The 19,722-nt window shown below is 40.0% G+C and overlaps 1 protein-coding gene across 1 annotated transcript; it reads left to right on the top strand.

Moving 5' to 3' along the window:
• The first annotated feature begins 3,517 nt into the window (after window positions 1-3,517).
• On the top strand, window positions 3,518-18,255 carry LOC103059602 (keratin, type II cytoskeletal 73-like). The gene is made up of 10 exons (XM_025173695.1): window positions 3,518-4,015; window positions 6,567-6,778; window positions 7,959-8,019; window positions 10,997-11,092; window positions 12,478-12,642; window positions 13,046-13,171; window positions 15,184-15,404; window positions 16,041-16,069; window positions 17,390-17,704; window positions 18,221-18,255. The coding sequence occupies exons 1-10, from the start codon at window positions 3,518-3,520 to the stop codon at window positions 18,253-18,255; spliced, it is 1,758 nt and encodes a 585-aa protein (XP_025029463.1).
• The last annotated feature ends 1,467 nt before the right edge of the window (window positions 18,256-19,722 follow it).

The raw sequence follows: 19,722 nt of genomic DNA, 5'->3' as shown, positions 1-19,722 counted from the left end.
GCCGTCGCATCCCCTCGGATGGCAAATCTCCAGCACCACCAAAGGATTAAGGAAGCTCTAGTAGTGCACTCAGGGGAGGCTGCTGAGAAAAGCTCTCCCCAGGCAACATCTTAAGTGCAGGCACCGAGGACTGAGGTATGAGTGAATAAAACCAGTGGGTGAGCCTTCCTTGGACTAATAGCTCCTCCTACACCTGTTCAGTCATAACCCGAGTAAAACAAACAGTTTGGAATCACAAAGGGAGCTGAGTCACAAGCAGCACTTTCTCCTTTTCGTTTAAGCAACAGATGACTCAAAACTTCCAGTTTCCTGTGGCAGAATAATTGGTCCTGTTATTTCACTTAGACTTGTGCTAAATCAGGAAGGGCCAGTGGGTTTAAACATTTGCATCATGGCAGCTGAACAGCCCAGTGCCACTGCGCCCTTCTGAGACACCAGTGGCACAGCACCTCTGGCCCAGCTCTGGAGAGAGATAAAAGCCGAAAGGCAGCCGATAAGGCTAGCTAGGAGCCGTAGGTGAGTTGGTGTGCCCACATCAGCCTGAAACGGCCACTAAGGGCCGTTCTGATCTCGTCCACTACTAGTCACCTAATTTCATCTCCAGCACATTGAGTGGTGAACCCTAACAGTTTTACACACTTTGTGATTTATTTATTTATTTGTTTGTTTTATTTATTTGTAAATCATATTTATATGGCTACCCATCTCACAGAATGTGACTCTGGTGGCGTACAATAAAACCATAAAATAGCAATATTAAAACAGAATGCCATTAAATACACTGAGGTTATTATTAACATCTAATTCCTTAGCAGGCGGGACCCACAGCATACCTCTTCTGCTGGGTCTGATGGGACGGGCAGACATAATTGGGAAGAGGCGGTCCTCAAATACCGCAGTCCCATGCCATGAAGGGCTTTAAAGGTCAAAACCAGCACCTTGAATTGGACCTGGAAGCAAACTGGCAACCAATGCAGCTCACAGAGCAGAGTTATAAAGTGTGCCATTCCAGGGGTACACATAACTGCGCACACCACCACATTCTGCACCAGTTGAAGCTTTCAGATATTCTTCAAGGGCAGCCCCATGTAGAGTGCATTACAGTAGTCCACACGGGAGTTGACCAGGGCATCAGTGACCATGAGCAAATGTTGTTGGATGCTGTTGGCTTAAGAGGGAAAACACTACTTCAAGATTAAGGGCAACTTCGAGATTAAGGGCAACTAAGGGTGTCCTAAGCCTCCATTTCATGGGCTGGGAACAAAATAAAGGCAACATCATAGGGACATGACCAAAAAAAGATGTTGTTGGAGCATCATATTTCAAATGGTATAAAACGAGCATGGTTCAACTCTTGAAATATTTTAAATGAAAATATATTCTATTTCCTTCCCTTATAATGAAATTGAAGAGCTGTAATTAATTTTATCTACAATTCAAGCTGTTCTTAGGTTTAAGAGGATATGCTGCTGAATCTGTTTGTCCATTCTAAATGTCCCAAAGTTGTTGAATTAGGATTTCAAAAAATGACCTTTACCTGTAGTTGAACAGTTTGTGAACATCCTTACATTTTTTGACATTCTAATAACTGGAATCAACAATTGGAATACTGTATTCAAGAGGATTCCATATCGTTATAATAGCTCAGTCAATGTGATTAAGTGGACAACCTTAATTTTTTACAAATCTGGGAGACATTACAGAAGAAGACAGTGGCCAGAGGCATGGGTGTCCACAGCAATGTCCAAATGATGCACATATAACAATATTGTGACAAAAACCTACTTGTGTCCCGATGTCTTATGCAAGTCCATGAGTCATGGGGTTTGCATCATGGTGTTCAGAATACACGTTTTGTCCCTTGTCCCAAAGATGGCTGTTGAGAGAGGTAGGTGGCCACTGGGAGAGCCTTATCAAGATTAAAATTAACAATACTCACATATCTCTAGGGATTGAGGGTGAGAGGTGTATCTGTACATGCAACACAAATAATCCATTATAATGTGAGGCTGGTGTTGAACAAAATTTGGATGCTACTTTGAATCTATACAGCTGGGATGATGTGAACTAGGCTATGGCATTGTGATTACAGTACACTTGTGTTGGGCTGCTCCCAGTTTATTTCTGTCTCAGTCTGAAATACTGTTACGTTACATTACAATGTGTGTGGAGTGTAGGAGCTCCATGTTCTCTTGAAAAAGGTTTGATTGAAAAATGGATGTGGGTCTTAAATATAGAGATATAGAAACAGGGACCTACAAAATAAACTCACAAGGATGTAAAGGAGACTCTTCCACAAAGGAATTCCTTTGTGGCAAACTCAATTAGTACCCTGGATCCTGCAGTCTGTAATGTTGAAAATTAGCCTCTACTTAATTTAAATGCCAGCAGTGCTTAATGTTAGGAGGCTGCTCATATTTTAACTACTGCCTATGTGAGAAGAATAAGAAGAATGAGATTTGCTTCAACTCTAAGATCCCATCATCAAAGGATAATGGGCTATGATATCCTGAAAAACTGCATGTCTTCTAAGCAAGGTAATAATACATGGTCGTAGGAGCTCAGCATCAAAAGAAAGGGCTCCATATTTTCCTTTTCCATCTCTGTGCCCAGTTTTAATCCAACTCCACACCCATATCAGTAAGCTAGGGATAAAAATATTTTATGTTTAAATTTCCCTTTCTGTCAAATTTATAGTGACTTATATGTCAGATTGGGGTTTGCCATGACTGAAAATGCAGAGCAGTATTTTCTGAAATGGGTTTCATAAAACTAGTCTTTATGGAAGGGGGGCGGGTGATCTTAGAAGGAGAAGGAACATTAACTTCTGTGTTAGTCATGAAGTGTAAGAATAGGATACTTAGGAGTTGGGACAAGAAATGGATCTATTTTAATTTTGTTCCGGTCTGTGAATTCATTTTGCCCTAAAATCAACACTTTTCAAATTATAAATGGGAATTCTACTTATTTTCTCTGTTTTCCACTTCTTTCCATCACTCATGTGTATTGCACTGCAAAAAAAAGGACTGTGATATGACCATACGTACTGATTACATCAAGGTTTCTTGTTATGCGTGTTATTATTGATACTATCATTAATTATTTGATATGAGTAAAACAATAGGATCTGAACAAGAGAGGGCTAAGCTGCAATGTTGACGAACATGCTTGCCCTCAGTTTATTGACTGTGGTCGGTAAAGGGGAAAAAAACTTCCTTCACTTTCCTGTAATCATGTGAGAGAAACAATTTTCAGACATCATGTGTTCCAAACAAAGCTTGCATACAAAGCAATTCCTCTCTTAAAAGGGTTTACCTCGTTGCACTTTGAAAAGCATTTCTGTCCCTGAGGCAGGCCAAACCTGCAACAGTTCCTAAATTAAAATGCTAAACCAATCAAGGCCAACCCCACCAGTGTATATAAGCATTTGCTTTGAGGTCTGGTGCTAGAGGGCTGCACTCCCTGCTTTGCTTCTGTTGCACCTGCTCCCTCGGATCAACCATCCCAACTTGTCCCAATGACTCATCAGGTCTCGGCAGCAAGGAGTACCTTCCTCCGGGGAAGGGGGTTCAGCTCTGCCTCTGCTATCGGTGGACTAGGTGGACACAGAACCTATGTCGCCTCTGTATGCCATCCAGTTGGCAGTGGAGGTGGCCTCCATGGCTTCAGCAGTCAGAGCCTCTCGAATTTGGGTAGAAGAGGAAGAGTTGCGTGTGGTGGTTATGGACTTGGATATTATGGTGGCTATGACTATGGTTCTACAAGTCATGGTAGCTCAGTCTTGGGTGGCCCAGTGGGTCATTATAGTCCTAGAGTTTATGACTCAGTTGGAAGTTGTGGGATGTTTGCTGGACACTCGAATGGCAGGGGTGATGGCATCCAAGGAGTCAGAATCAATGAGAAGCTTCTGAAGCCATTGGATGTGGGAGTTGACCCTCAAGAACATATTATACGAAGTCATGAAAGGGAAGAGATGAAAAGCCTCAACAACCAGTTTGCCTCCTTCATCGATAAGGTGAGGAAAACAGTTTCTCCTTAACTTGAAGTAAAAAAAATTATAAAAAATGATACCCATGAGATACATTAACTGTTTTACCAGGTATTATTTGAGCTTTTAACATACATTTTCTTACTTCTTAGTATACATTCTTTAAAAATGTCTCTGAGTTGCCAGGTTTTTCCCTAATGCCCATTTTTACTAGATTGTTTGGCCATCCCATTAAAAGCAATATAATTTAAGGAACTCACAATTAATGTATTGAGCGCTTTGTTATTTAAATCAGAGAGCAGTTCTAAAATGGAGAGATCCATAGCAGAGGTTCTGTTGCTTCCTAAGTACTCTTGGCCTGTATGAGCTAGAGTAGAAAGTATGGTGCCGGGGGTCTTCTTTCGCGTTGCCCCCTCTTAAGAAGGCATTCAGTATGGCAGCTATAAGGCTGGAACAATTTCTTGTTCTGTCAGAGGAAGGATCAGGAAGTGAGGGTGTAGAGTCCTCATCCATGCAACACACAAACCAAACAACTGTACCCTTTTTGACCTACACCATTGCCAGCTTTTGGAAGCTGGTAGCGGGAAACCTCTACTACTATCCAACAATGTCCTCTGTGGGCTTCCATTTTTATTCTGTGGGGGATGTTACAAAATGGAACTGAAGCTAAGTGCTTAATTTTCAAAGTTGCCAATTAATAGTCTTGGCTCAGAATTATTCAATAAAGATTGATGTTGAAACACTAAGTGCTTTTTTTGAAACGTGAGTCTGCTGCATAAACCGAAACCTTGTGCCCATTCTTGATCAGTCTCCCATGTACTCCCAATCATGAATCTGTTCATTCCAAGTTCTACGTCATCCCGCCATTTAAAATAACGAAACACCATACTTCAAATATCCATTTGTTTTGTGCCCAACTTTCCATACCATACAATTTTGTATGCAACTTTCCTATGTATGTGTGCATATCTATCTATCTGTCTATCTATCTATCTATCTATCTATCTATCTATCTATCTATCTATCTATCATCTATCTATCATCCATCCATCCATCCATCCATCCATCCATCCATCCATCTACACATACATACACAGTTTCTCCAAATATATGCAGTTTTGCATACATTTTTGAGCCAGAAATATGACAGATATCAACAGACTCTTGAATTATATTTCTATTTGTGTAGCAAAGGATTTCATTAGGTTGCTAAGCTAGAGGAAACACAATGATGACTTCCTCTGGCATCTCTACTTTTATCAAATCTTTTCGACTTTTAATTTGGTTCTGTATTCTTTCTTTTTCCACTTGGAATTTTAATTTACTTTCATAGATGACTGTACTGAAAGGACTTACTTACCTTCTGGAAATGATTTGTTGTTTTCCAATGAAACTAATTCTAGTGTTCTGTACAGTGATGGTGACTGAAAAAGCAAATCAAGAGGGCAGAATATGTGCTCCTTTAGCATACTTTGGATTATTTTATGTTGTAATGAGTGTAGGTGCACATATTACATAATGCATTCTTGCCTAATATGATATATGCCAGATGTGTTAGATTCCAGCTGTTGGCCCAGCACACTTGCCAAGGACTATGAGTCCAATTTTTTATATTTCCTTATATTTTATATCTATTTATACAGCTGCCCATCTCACCAGTGCAGCTCTGGGAAGCTAACAAGAATTAAAACACAACACAAATGCAATATATATTTTTAAAAAATACTGTTCCCAACCAATTAGTACAAAGTGGCTCACAAAAACACCATTCCTCAATAGTGTGGGCTCAATTACTCTCCTGGCTCCTACGCTTGGGAAAATTAATATGGAGGACACCGATAATGAGAAAGGACAGGGATTTCGACCCATCTACAAGTCTTCTGTAGACACATTACAGGCAGATGCACAGAGACTCAGGTTTTCTAGAGCTGTTCATATGCTAGCGAAAGTATGTTTAGAATGTGCATTGTTATATGTGGTTCATATGCATTTTGCTGTAAATGTTCGTGCTACCTAGAATATCATTGGACTATGCAGTTCAATACGAATAAAGCTTGTATTTGTAGCTTGCTCAAAGAGACAGTGATGCCAGCAGCAACCAAGTGAACCACTATGATGCCAAAGTGATGACACATGAATGATGACTAGATCATTCAGATGCCGACATGAGGTCTTTGTATCCCAAAGTTTGATGCAAGTCACAGTACATGTATGATGAGATTGAGCACATGTATATTTGGGTCCCCCCTTCCCTCTCTGCAGATACCCAGTATGTCTCATTGTCTGCCTTGGAAATACATGTCCTAAAGCTCCAGAGCTTCAGAAGATTGGGCTCTGCCCCCAGAGATCTCCAGAAGTTGTTATGAAATTGTCATGTGTACTGTGACAAAAGTAGGAATTCATTAAACACATACACATATGACTGGCGAGGAATCATATCCATAATTAACTATATTTAATTTTAATGAAATTTAAATAGAATGAAATCAGACCAAGGTAAGTATCGGTTCAGAAATAAAGTTTGCTCTTGAATAGTTACCTAATTCATGATATTGTTGCATTTTGGTTTATTAAATAGGTTCAAAATCTAGAGCTACAGAACAAAGTCCTTGAGACCAAATGGAAACTTTTACAAGAACAGGTCATTCCAGCTAGGAAAAGCCTTGAACCATATTATGAGAACTTCATCAGCAACATGAGAAAGCAACTGGAGTGTTTATTATGTAACCAAGAGCATCTAACAAACGAAAATGCTGCCATTGAACATCTGGTGGAAGAATTCAAGTGCAAGTAATGTGATGATGATCAGGAGGAGGAGGAGGAGGAGGAGGAGGAGGGAGAGAATGTGGGAAGATGTACTCTGGGTCTCACAGACTCTTTAATGTTTTCAGCTGGGGGTACCCCTAGGCACTAACATGGGATTAGATAACTCATTTTGTTTAACACTTTGGAAGGATTGTAGCAATTGTCTTGATTGAGAGGAGACCAAGCTATGCAAGCTGAAAGATAAGTTCTTTCAACTTTTGCTTCCACTCCTTGTGAACTGGAGAGAGATAATATTTAAGAAATTTAAAAACAGAGTTAAAGCAAGGTCGAATTAATATAATGTAATGTAATGTACAGGAGATAATGTCCTGTAAGGTATTCCTTAAAAAAAAAAAACTTTTAGGAATTCTGAATAAGCTCAAAATTATGTTTACCACAGTCTTCAATTCTCAAGTATTATCTTTTGCAATACTTTCCTACTGTTTGATTATAAAGACTTTTAAACATGCCTCTTAGATGTATTTTTGTTCTCCAATCCAAAAGGAATTGCCTTTTAAAACTTTCCAGCACAATTTGGACACTGATTAAAATATCAGAAAATAGCTCTTCAATTATGATCAGCACTTACAAGCCTCATACACTCCTTCCAATTGTACTACTTTGCAAAGAAAGCTGCACTTCAGATGTGAAGCAGCTTTTAATAATTAACTAAATAAATATTTGTTGCTCTGTCTTTCTAAAGAATTCCTAATGGTACTTTAGGAATACCTAATGGTATTCAATGGTTTTTCCATGCCTCGCCAAAATGTGCGTAATTTTTCAGAAACATGGAAGCCAATCAAATAATATATCTAAATGTGATGTATAAATACATAAATAAATAATAAAATAATCACAAGGAGGGATAAATTACCTGGCTAGTGAGCAGTGTTCCATGGCATGGAATGGAATACTTTGGATCCTTTTACAAAACTAATAGAGTAACAAATATATTATGCATTTCGATCATTAGCATAAAAAAAAAGAGAATAGGAAGTAAAGCACATGAAAACTAATGAGCAGGAGCATTCAGAATATGTAAATAGCTGAAACAATTTGCTTCCTATCATTTTATGGGAAAAGCAGCCTTGATCCTTTTCGGGCTTGTTATGACTTACAGAGATTGTTTGGAATTGCACAGAGCTCTCATTCCATGTTTCCACAGATATGAGCAGGAATTCAAAAAGCGTACGGAAGCAGAAAATGAATTTGTGCTGCTCAAGAAGGTAAGACTTCTGGATTCCATGCTTTCAACACATAAACTAAACTATCTGGAGGTTGAGTCATGGCAACTGGACTTCTTTTCTTTTTAGTTAGAGACGTTTAGCCACTTGTCCAAGCAGCTTCTTCAGTCTAAAGAAGTTGGTTAGGGGGACCCCATAAAAGTCTTCCAGGGTGGCTGTGTTTCTTACTAGCATGATAGGCTCATTGAAGGGACAATAGGAGATGTGATTAGTATAGTCTTTTGATGTAGATGTCTTACTCCTAATCCCTCACTCATCCCCAGGGAATAATAAGTGTGGCCTTCCTGGTGAAACTTTGAACTGTTCTTAATCTTCCTGGGGACTGTTCAAAGGGCAGCCTGGAAAATGGGAGACAAGTTGTGTCTGAGCCCTCCACCTAAGCATAAACATATAAACTAAACTAGCTAAAATTCTACTGCTGAAGAAGGACTTCCTTTATTTATTTGTTCACTTGTGTAAGCCCCACACTCATGCTCTTGCTGTAAGGGATAGCCTGCCATATTCCCCAACGAATGATTCTCAGGGTGCCATTTGACCCATGATAGATCCCCTTCTTTTTTTCAGCAGGAAATGAAAGGCATCTTCTCGTTTGCTCCTCAGAGAAAATGCCCAGTGAAGAGTGCTTTTGGCTTCATCTGTGTCGAAAGTAAATCTGCTAACATTGTTATGCCCTTATACAAACGCACGCTATGTCTGTATCCAGAATACTGGGAACAGTTCAGATCTCCACATTTGGAAAAGTATAACAGAGCTAGAAGAAGTACAGAGGAGGGAAACCAAAATGTCAGAAGACTGAAACACCTTCCATATAAGAAGCAGCTAGATTATTTAGAAATCGTTAGTTTAGGGGGAAAAAGGCAACTGAGGGGAAGCACGATCAACATGTATAAAACCATCTATGTAGACAGGGAGTTTTCTCCCTTTGTCAAACTTCTAGGACCAGAGGACATCCAAAGAAGCTCACTGGGAGGAGATTTAAAATAGACAGAAGGAAGCTGTTCTTTACACAGCTCAGAATCAACCTCCGGACTTTGTTACAAGACATGGCCATGGCCATTAACTTAGAAGGGTATAAAAGGGGATTGGACAAATGCATGAAGGACAGGTCTATCAAGGGCTCTTGCTCTTAAAAGTGTCAGTGTTGCTTCCAGGTTGGAAGTAATATGTATCCAAATACCAATTACAGGGGACAATTGTGTGGAAAAGGGATACATCTCCATCTCCTGTTGTGAGGACCACAATGGCATCTGACTGACTACTGTGAGAAGCAAAGTGCTGGGCTAAGATGGCCTTTGGCCCAATCCAGCAGGGCAAAACTGCTTATGTGTTGCTCCATAAGGAGTTTTGCTTGGGCAACATCATTGGTTGAGCCCAAGAAGCACAAGGGGCAACGTGTTTCCTTTTCCATCCCTTCGCATTGTCCCATCTTGTCAAGAAAAAAAAAGAGACTATTACAGAAGTTTGAAAGTGGAGATGGGTCCCTGGTTGCTTAATCTGTAAGAGTGAGACCTGAGACCTACCCTCTCCATATTGCTAAGTGAAAGCATCTGAATCTTTACTAAATAGGAGAGTATGTCTTGAGGCCAAATGATTAGAGACTGTTTAATTTCTTCTACACTCTTATTTTTTAAAAATAAAACTCATACATTTTCTTCCAAGCAACATTCCATATCGAATTAACTAGAAATTTTGGCGAGTGAGAGATGACAATGACATGACCGTTTTTGAAATGTATAGTTTGCCACCTTGAAGGTCAAAGAGATCCCAAGGGGGTTGTCATTGTTGTCGTTATTGTTATTATTTAAATTTATCTGCCGCCCAATTCCCAGAGACTCTGGGAGGTTTATAAATTGTTTAAAACATTAAAAACAAAAAAGACAAAAATGAAAAGTAAAAGTGACAAGAATGACAAACTGGATGGGAACTAAGGAAAAAGAACTCTCACAATCTAAAGACAGCTTCACTCACCTTCACCAAAGACCTAGGTGAAAGTTCTTCAAAACACCAATAGGGCGGGGGCTGTTCAAGTTTCAGGGGGAACCTCATTCCAGAGGGCAGGCACTGCTACAGAGAAGGTGCTTTTCTGGGGACTTGGTAGATGACATTGTTAAATCAAAGGAACCAGAGCATGCCAACTCTGCCAGATAGGATTGGCCAGGCAGATACTATGGGAGACAGGCGGTCCCTCAAGTAACTAGGCCCTATGCCATGTAGGGCTTTATAGGTAACAGCCAGCAACTTGAATCACACCTGGAAGCAAACTGGCAACCAGCGCAGCTCCTGAAGCAGAGGTGATACAGGCCATACCGAGGCATGCCCACCACTGCCTATGCTGCTGCATTCCGAACCAATTGAAGCTTCTGGGTGGTCTTCAAGGGTGGCACCATATACAGCACATTGTTGTAGTCAAGCCATGAGGTGACCAAGGCTTGACTGACTGTCTGAAGGGCCCCCCAATCTAGGAAAGAGTACATCTAGCACATCAGATGAAGCTGTGCCAAAACCTTCCTGGGCACAGTTCCCCCCTGCTCATTGAGCAGAAGCTGTGAGTCCAGGAAGACACCCCCCCCCCCTTGTGTGCCACCCTTGAATGGGGAATGTAGGTTGGGATATTTCTCCTACTTTCCTTTTCTGTTTCATCAGTTTTTCTTGCTGCTTGTTTTCCTAATTTCTGGTCTATTTTGAGCAATCAAAGTATTCACCAACTTCAAGACTGGTTTACCTTTCCCCTTGAGTCAGCAGCATCTCTGGGGACATGAATCAGGGACATTCAGTCAGGTCAAGACAGCTAGATCCTTTGGGATACATAGCTGTGTCTTTAAGTGGAAGTGTCAGGCTGTACTTTTTTCCCCACACCCCAAGGATCTACCATCTTGTTCTGCCTAATGATAGGGTTGGCTGGCCATATTGAATATTTTCAAATTGAAAAATGTTTAATTAACTATTCTGTCATCTTCAGGATGTAGACTCCATTTCTCTGAGCAAGTCAGAACTGGAAGGGAAAGTACATTTGCTGAGAGGAGAGTTGCAATTTCGCAAATGTGTCTATGAAGAGGTAAGAACAAGCCTGGCTTTATCTTAGATAGAATTGACTCATAGGCGAAAGAATATGAATACACACTCCAGTCCAAACTAGATTTCTTGCTAAGATGGATTTCCTATGCCACCAGCCACACGAGGACCAGGAAGGACAGGAATCCTTCCTGGAGCGATCTGTAATTTTCTAAAGAAAAAAAGCCGGGTGAAAATTAGATTCATTTTTTTCATGTTCCAGTATTCATGGTGCAAAAAGCAATGCCCGCTGAGGCACAGAAAATGGCAAGATTGAAAGCAAAGAGAAGTGACATAGGTATCTTTCTGAAGAGCCTCCGACTCTGTCAAAATGGCTTTCCTATGAGCTGAACCAATGCTCCTGGAGCTGGGCTGAAATATCTCAGAAGATATTTCCCTAAGAAAAGATCTGAGCTAATAAAAGAGGAGCCAATGTCCCACTCAGTATTCTTCACCCTTTTGTCACCCTATGTTTATTTCCACATGCCTCAAAACAACCCTAGCCTTGAGCAAGAGGGATTAACCATTAAGTAAAATAAAGACGTGCTGTGGGCACCAAGGAAAGGGGGACACAACAGAGATTTTCCCCCTAACTCTTTTCCCCTTATAACAGTGTTATTAAAAAATACACAAGAAGTGTTGAAAATCTGCATTTTTTTCTATTGCCCTAATTATAAGTAAATAATTTGCTTATATTGCAAATTACTCAGTGTTAAAATATATATTTTTTAAAAAGTTTATATTTAATACAGTTGTGGGGTCCGGCCTGAGGGATGGCCTGGAAGAAAACTGTATTTTATTTTCTTATTTTACCTTCAGTACTTATTGAGACTTAATACCTTGTCAGTTAAGCAACAGAAAGGCCAAGGGGCACCATTGCTAGGCTCTGCTTAGGGCATCAGTTGGCCTTAATCTGGCCCTGGTGCAAGCTGAGTGGGGAGGATTCCCACTTGCTTTCAAAAGGCTGGAGGAATATACAGTATATAGAGCAGTATTTCTCAACCTTGGCCCCTTTAAGATGTGTGGACTTCAATTCCCAGAATTCCCCAGCCAGCATGGGGAATTCTGGGAGTTGGTCCACACATCTTAAAGGGGCCAAGGTTGAGGAATACTGATATAGAGCACCAGAGGTTTGATGGTCATATAATCAATATAATATATTGTAGTTGCAATGTTCTAAAAAAGGTGCTTATTAAAAGATGAAGAACATGGTTCACTAAATCAGCAGACTGGATTCTTTGACTGTATTTCATTTGATGTAATAGTTTTGGAGAAGCCCCTGCTGTAGTCGGTCATATGTCATGGTTTGGTTTGGTTTTAAATTAATCATGGAAATGTTTCCATGGTTTCCTACCTGGTTCAGCCATAGATTTTCCTATGATCTTGCAGGAATTAGCACAGCTCAGAAGCAGTGTTTATGACACTAACATCTTCTTGCAAATGGACAACAGCCGAGGCTTGGACATTGACTCCATCATCAAAAATGTTGAAGCATGGTATCAAAGTGTTGCCATGGGGAGCAAAGCAGAAGTTAACGCTCTTTATGAAAACCGAGTAAGTTATGGGGACAAGGGGCCTTGTATCTGTTTAAAAGATTGTATGTCTTACCCCCAGAACTCATTCTGCCTTTCATGTCCTTTCCCTGGCATTCTTCCAAACATCTAGTTGGCATGTTCCAGGGAACATACTTAATTTATGAAATATTAATTTATGCTTCTTGTTCTCTGTCCCACCATTTTTGTCCACCTCACTTTTCTCTTGAGCCCATTCTCTTTGGTATGCTTCTAATATCCCTCAGGTCAAAGCTGAAAGCACGTATGCCTAGAACCACCACGGAGGACTTTTGCCTGACTTATTATATCTTTTTGATTGTCCTCACAATCCAACAGTGTTTTCTCAAGATGAAAATGGCAAATTATTATTAACATGTTTCTTATTTTTTTGTCTTGGATATCAGTTCCAAGAGCTCCAGCAGCAAAGAGGGAAATATTCTCAAACTCTGAAGATCAACCAGCAAGAGATTACAGATCTGACTCGTCTGATCCATAAGTTGCAGTCTGAATATGATGTTATTAAAAAACAGGTAGGGGCAACCTGGTATGTTATTTCTCATTCAGGACCTGATGGTTTCCATATACCTATTATAATGAAGTATTTCTAGAAACATCATTTTGGATTGAGTCTAAACTTGTCATCACTTTTCATGGTGTGGTCCGTTTGCTGAAAATGCTGTTTTTATTTATTTTTTTTATCTCAGCTGCCCTCCATAACAACATTATCACATCTGATGGGTTGTGTGCTGACACTAAGCTTCACGCATGACAGGAATATTTATATCCTCTCTTTCTGTCAGACAGAAAGAGTAAAATATCTTTGAGTAAAATAATTGAAATAACAATAAATGCAAGCTTGGGCATCTGTGAGAGGGGGAGTGACATCACATGCATTATACATTTGCAACGTAATAACACAATAAAACTGACCTGAATTACATTATTTGCATAATTTGTGTGTGATGGCATTGGGAGATGCATGATGTCATCATGGCTTCTGTCAAACTCCTATGAATATAACATTTCTTTTTTTCCCCTAGATGTAAAGGTAGTGATGACTTTAACAGATTCTCTTTTCCAGAGTTGTTTTTGAATGGTTCCATTGTGGGAGAATAATGTTCCTCCAACCAATTCAGGAGGATTAGGTATCCTGTTTGGTAGAGGACAGTCTCTCTTTGAAAGGCTACGGATAGCACTATTTAAGGCCTCTTAAGGGATCTTCAACTGAGGTCAAATTTAAAGAGAAGGAACCTTGAAGTTGTCTACCAGTGGTCACTACCTGAGCAACAGGCTTAGCAGGCATGGAGGTTGCCTAGCTAGTTATCTTCTCCAAACTGAGTTGCAGTGTATTTTTATTGGAATTGTAGCCATTTGTTTCTAAATTTGCCTTTTGACATAAGCGAGTATTTTATGCAACTCTGTATTATCTTTCGTCCACTTCCTTTGGGATTCGTTTCCCATTTTCCTTGCAATGGATTGTTGGCCAATCTATTCCCCTATTCCAAACATACATTAAGGATTGGACAACCATTTGTCCAACATTATTTATTTATTTATTTATTTATTTATTTATTTTTCAAATTTAGATACTGCCCATCTCATGAAAAAGTGACTCTGTGCGGTTCACAATAAAACAACAATAAATATTAATTAAAATACAATAAAAACAATATAAAAATACAGTAAAATTAGAATAAAACCAAACACATATGCAAATAATACCATCTTCCAAGATGTTGATGATCAGTAAGATGGGATGAGGACTCCTGCCTTGGGCAGGGGGTTGGACTAAATGACTTCCAAGGTACCTTCCAACCCTATGATTCTATGACTGAAAGTGTCTAGAGGTCTCACAGGAGGGGGCTATTTTAGGAAGAGGAGGGTGTGCAAGCCAAGAAAATCAAAGTCAAGAAACAGCTGAAAATGAAGACAAAAGAATGGAAGGAAACACAGATGTTCATACGGCTCTTGCTTCAGCTTAGTTTCTATAGTTTTTATATTTACTGTTCTTACTGTGGGATACTGAATTCCTCTTGTCTCTTTGAACAATCTGAATTGTGTGGCCAAGTTCTTTGTGTTTTTCATTTTTTACATCCTATTCCAACTTTCCTGTCTCTATTAGTAGCTTCATTTTCTCTCTCTTCCTATCAGGTCCTCCTGGACTGTTTTTTTCCTTTTTCTGTTTCTTTCCCCCAATGCAACCATGGTTCATTCGCGCTTCTTTTTTTTATGTTGATGATGCTTTTATTTTCCCCTTCAGACCTGTTCAGGCTAATGTTAATTTCTGCTTAGCTCAGCTATTATTTCATTTTGATTAGATACCTTCTCCCAATTCTAAATGAAAGACACTCAGAACTCAAAATGCTACTTGGGTCTTAGCCTTGACATTTTTGTTATTGGCCCCTCCCTTCAAGTCTGCAATGTGACAGGTTAAAAATGTATTTCTTTTTCTTTATTTGCATTATTACAAGTTTGCATGCACCCTAGTGCCCTTTTTCCATTGATCGATTCAGTATGGAATGTCCTTGTTTGTTCTGAACAGGTTAATGCTTTCCAAACATCCATTTATGAGGTGGAGCAGCGCGGAGACTGTGCTCTTAAAGATGCCCGGGATAAGCATATCGATCTACAGACTGCTGTACAGAAGGCCAAGGATGACTTAGCAAGGCTGCTAAGGGATTACCACGAGCTTCTGAACACCAAGCTCGCTCTTGACATTGAAATTGCTACCTATAAGACATTGCTGGAGGGAGAGGAGAGCAGGTGACTATGAATTACTCTTAATGTACTTCAAATAGAATGTGAGCGATTGAAACCTCCTTCCGATTTTTTTCTTCTCTTTTTAACTCATGCAACTTTTTCAGCTGAGGAGGCAGAATTTCCTGAGGCAGAAATTTGTTCCCAAGCAAACCTTTGCCACAGGCCAAATTCTGTCTGGACGTCTCTCTGAGACATTTTTCTTAGTATTCATGAGATTTTCTTCATGTTTTCTAGCTCTCCCAAAATGGAAATCTCTAAGCTAAATTTGGCTTTCAGATAAAGTCTTTGGCATGTCTATAGTGAGGCATGAAAGATCATACATTTGTCATTGTTCCTCCTACCACCAGGAAAAGTTATTGTTTAAGGCAGAGTTTTCCTTTCTCTATCAATGGTGGTCACAAACCAACTGGTGGACGTGCCAGGGTTTAAGAATGTATATTTATGATTTTACAGGCATAAACCTGTTCCAGCTGCTTTATAAGTAAGAAATCAAGCCCACCACAAAGAAAATGAAGAACAATTGAGCAACTGCCAATTAATTACAAAAAGCCTTGGGCAGGACAAGGGTCTGGTGGTTTCTGTCTGAAATAAGTAATAAAGCAATCTGATTGCAATAGCATCTTCTTTTCCTCCCCACAGGATACACTTAGGAAATCCTGTCTGTATAGGTAAGTAAAAAGCATGGAATTATGGTGAGCGAGGGTCATCAATTATATGTTTGGTCTTTTTTTTAGGGGGGTACACTTATGCTGTAGTGCCAGTTTGGGGTAGCGGTGAAGGTACCAGGCTAGAAGCTGGGAGACCGGGAGTTCTAGTCCTGCCTTAGGCAGGAAGTCAGCTGGGTGATGTTGGGCCAGTCCCTCTCTCTCAGCCCCAGGAAGGAGGCAAGGGGAAACCACTTCTGAAATCTTGCCAAGAAAATCTCAGAGACTCGTCCAGGCAGTCACCAGGAGTCAAAGACAGAAAACAACAATAATACTTATGCAGGGTCTGAACTGGCCCATGTTTGTCTGTTGGTGTGTGTACAACTTTTCCTCCAGATTCCAATATTTGTGTTCATACCTAAATCTACCATCTTTTTACTTACTTATTTATTATTATTCCCTATCCAGCTATCAGTTAAAGTGGCTCACAACAATAAAATTAGAAAAGTTAAACCCAAATCACATTTGTACAATTAAAATCCTGATTTAAAAAAAAGCAAGAAAGAAACACCAAAAACTTAAAACAAACTCAACAGTTAAAGACCTGGCAGGAGAGATGCGTTTTTACCTACTTCCTAAATATTGGTTTTCTAGCTAGTATAACCAAATAATTGTCTAAAACTTCTTAGATCTTCTCATTTTTTATAATCAGTTTATTCCCATTTTCGTGAGGATTTTCTCTAGCAGGCAAACTTTTTCTAAGGCAAAGCTATATTTATTAGCTCACTTTGGAAGAAGAGTTAGAACTGATTCCCATATCACTTTCATTCCATATTCCTGCCAAGATGTATGTCTAATTAATGGTTATGCCAAAATGGTGTATGCATATAACTGTAAATGAGAGAGTGAATTAAGAAAATTTTCACCCATTAGTAGAATTATACGAACTTGTTTGACAGTTCTTGAGCTAGTTTGTTGATTGAAGTGGGGTTAAAGTGGGAACAATTCAGCGGGTGTCACGAATGGGTCAAAAAAGTCAAGATGGTATTGTGATGATGCAGTCGAAGCTCTGTCCCTTTTGTATGGGTATCAATGTCACGTTCACGTACAAAAGAGGAGGGGCTTTGTGACAAGCTGCCATCTTGTCTTTTTGATCTCCCTTGCAGATACTGTGGGAATCACCCGTGCATTTAGTTTAGTCTCTCCCTCTCTTTCACTGTTTTATTTTATATGAATGTATAAAGTATTTAAGCAATAGCGCAAAGATAAGGTGAGAAATAAGTTTCCATAGATCTCTGTGTCTGTCCTCATCACACAAGTTGAATTTTCTACGTTTTCTTGCAGATGTGATCAAACCTTCTGGGATAGAGAGTACAGCTGGATTCTCAGTTTCAAGTGGATATGGTCCTGTTGGTGGAGGATATGGTGGAGGATATGGAATGGGAAGCCAGGGGAGATGCAATAGGAACTACAGCTCCAGAAGTGTTGGATTTGACTCAAGGTCTATGGGCAGCAGCACAGCTACAGGGAATGCCTCTGCTGATGCAGAGTTCTACCCAGGAAGGAGGCACAGCTGTAGGAATGAGTCCTGTTCTGGCCGTAGCCAAAGTACCTATACAGGCACAGGGAGATCCTCAGCAGGAGAAGGGGTTGGTAGAGGTACAGGCCATGGCCAAGGCGCAGGAATCAGCTCAAGAACTGCATATGGATCAGTCTGCAATGCAGGAAGGGGATGTGGGTCTAGAACTGTAGTAGGAAATTGCCCAGATGGAGGCTATCCCTGTAGAGGGTATGAACCATCAGGAGTCACTCCATATGGAGATGGAGGATGGGGCTCTGGGGTGGTAGGTGTTCCAGCTGCAGGATGCGCTGACAGTAGAGGTGTAGGTGCTTCATCTGCAGGAGTCCCAATGGGGGGTGCAGCTGAAGGGTCTAGAGACTTTGGGAAGCCACCCTCTGGTGCCTCAGGTGGTGTGTGTTACTCTGGTCCAGCAGGAAGTCCTGCAGGTGTATGTTATGCTGCACCAACAGGAAGTCCTGCAGGGGTGTGTTATGCTGCACCAACAGGAACCCCTGCAGGGGTATGTTATGCTGGACCAACAGGAACTCCTGCAGGGGTGTGTTATGCTGTACCAACAGGAACTCCTGCAGGTGTGTGTTATGCTGCACCTGCAGGAACAGCTGCAGGAGTGTGCTACCTGCAGCTGTAAGTCTTTTTTAAAGAGCTTGAGACAGACTTGTTTTTAAACAATCAATACAGGTAGTCCTCAACTTATGACCATTTGTTTAATGACTGTTCAAAGTTACAAAGGTGCTGAAAAAAGTGACTTACGACTGGTCCTTGAACTTACAACCATCACAGCATCCCCGCGGTCACATGCTCAGAATTCAGGCATTTGGCAACCGGCATGTATTTACGATGGTTGCAGCATCCTGGGGTCACATGATCACCATTTGGGACCTTCCCAGGGGGCTTTCAACAAGCAAAGGCAATGGGGGAAGCTGGATTTGCTTAATGACCACATGATTCACTTAACGACTGTGTCAAAAAAGGTCCTAAAATCAGGCGTGACTCACTTAATGACCATATCGCTTAGAACAGAAGTTCCGATCCCAATTGTGGTTGTAAGTCGAGGACTACCTTCAACCAATCTACTATAAAATTGGTCACAGACCCTGATAGCACAACAGAAATGCAGAAATTTCTCCTAAACTCTTTGGAACAATGTCCATGACTAGTGACTCATTCTGTATTTGTATTTTGGTGAATCTGTCTATTTCTTTAAGCAAGGTATTTGCCACAGAATCATATATGTTGCTTCTATCATGTCAACCTTTTTTTCCATGTATTTTTGGCACTGGTTTTTTCTTAAACATACACTTACTAATATTTTATAGTAATATTTTATTCATAAATTTGTACTGGAAAACAAATGCATTGATTTTAGGAGAAGGGCTACACTATTTTTAAAAAATTATTTAAACAGTAATTGACTTTCCCCAAATTCATTTTATTGTCATCGCTCTAGCTAATGCAAGCATATGTTTCACACTCCAAAGTCTTAATTCCCTTCCTATGCTTTGATTACACTCACATCCCTCTTAGACTCGTAGTGGTGATCATGTGAGCCTGTTTAATAAACGCAGCGTGGTAGCAAAAGAAGAAAGCAAAATGCCACAAGGAGAACCTAATTCCAGAAATCGGGACTCACAATATCAACAACCGCTCATATTTCTGATAGATTAGTGCTGCAAAATAGGAAAATGTGCGTACTGTGCCATTATTGGCAAAGAAGAGCTATCTCACCATGATGCATGTAATCCTTTTTATAGTATTGCCTTGGGGATTGCACGTTATCATAAAGCTTGCATTGTTGCTGTTCTGTGCAGTAAATGAATAAAAAATAAAATTCTTTCCAGTTACATCTACCCAGGATGCCTTATTTATTTATTTATATTTATTTATTCTACTGCTGAATCGATACAGACTCATGGTGGTTTACAATACAGCCCACAAGCAAACATTCATAAGCAATTAAAATGTCATCGTTAAACAGAAATAGAAGTAAAAAATAACCAAGTACTAATCAAACTTCAAAAATACAAAACAATTATGGCATAGTAATAATGAGAAGTTGAGAAAAATAAAACGGTAACAAAAGCAGATACAAGGAAGT

Source organism: Python bivittatus, unplaced genomic scaffold, assembly GCF_059951505.1.
Source record: "Python bivittatus isolate LINGU-HERP-01145 unplaced genomic scaffold, Pbiv_v1 ctg000220_np1212, whole genome shotgun sequence".
Lineage (NCBI taxonomy): Eukaryota > Metazoa > Chordata > Lepidosauria > Squamata > Pythonidae > Python > Python bivittatus.
Note: the sequence above shows the minus strand (reverse complement) of the source record. Positions and strands in the feature narration are given on the sequence as shown.

What these genes read in the sequence shown, in the direction of transcription:
- LOC103059602 (XM_025173695.1), top strand. Translation starts at nt 3,518, where the DNA reads ATGACTCATCAGGTCTCGGCAGCAAGGAGTACCTTCCTCCGGGGAAGG. An exon ending in GCAAATGTGTCTATGAAGAG is followed by an intron (nt 11,093 to 12,477) that starts GTAAGAACAAGC and finishes ATGATCTTGCAG; the next exon opens with GAATTAGCACAGCTCAGAAG. An exon ending in CTGGAGGGAGAGGAGAGCAG is followed by an intron (nt 15,405 to 16,040) that starts GTGACTATGAAT and finishes TCCTCCCCACAG; the next exon opens with GATACACTTAGGAAATCCTG.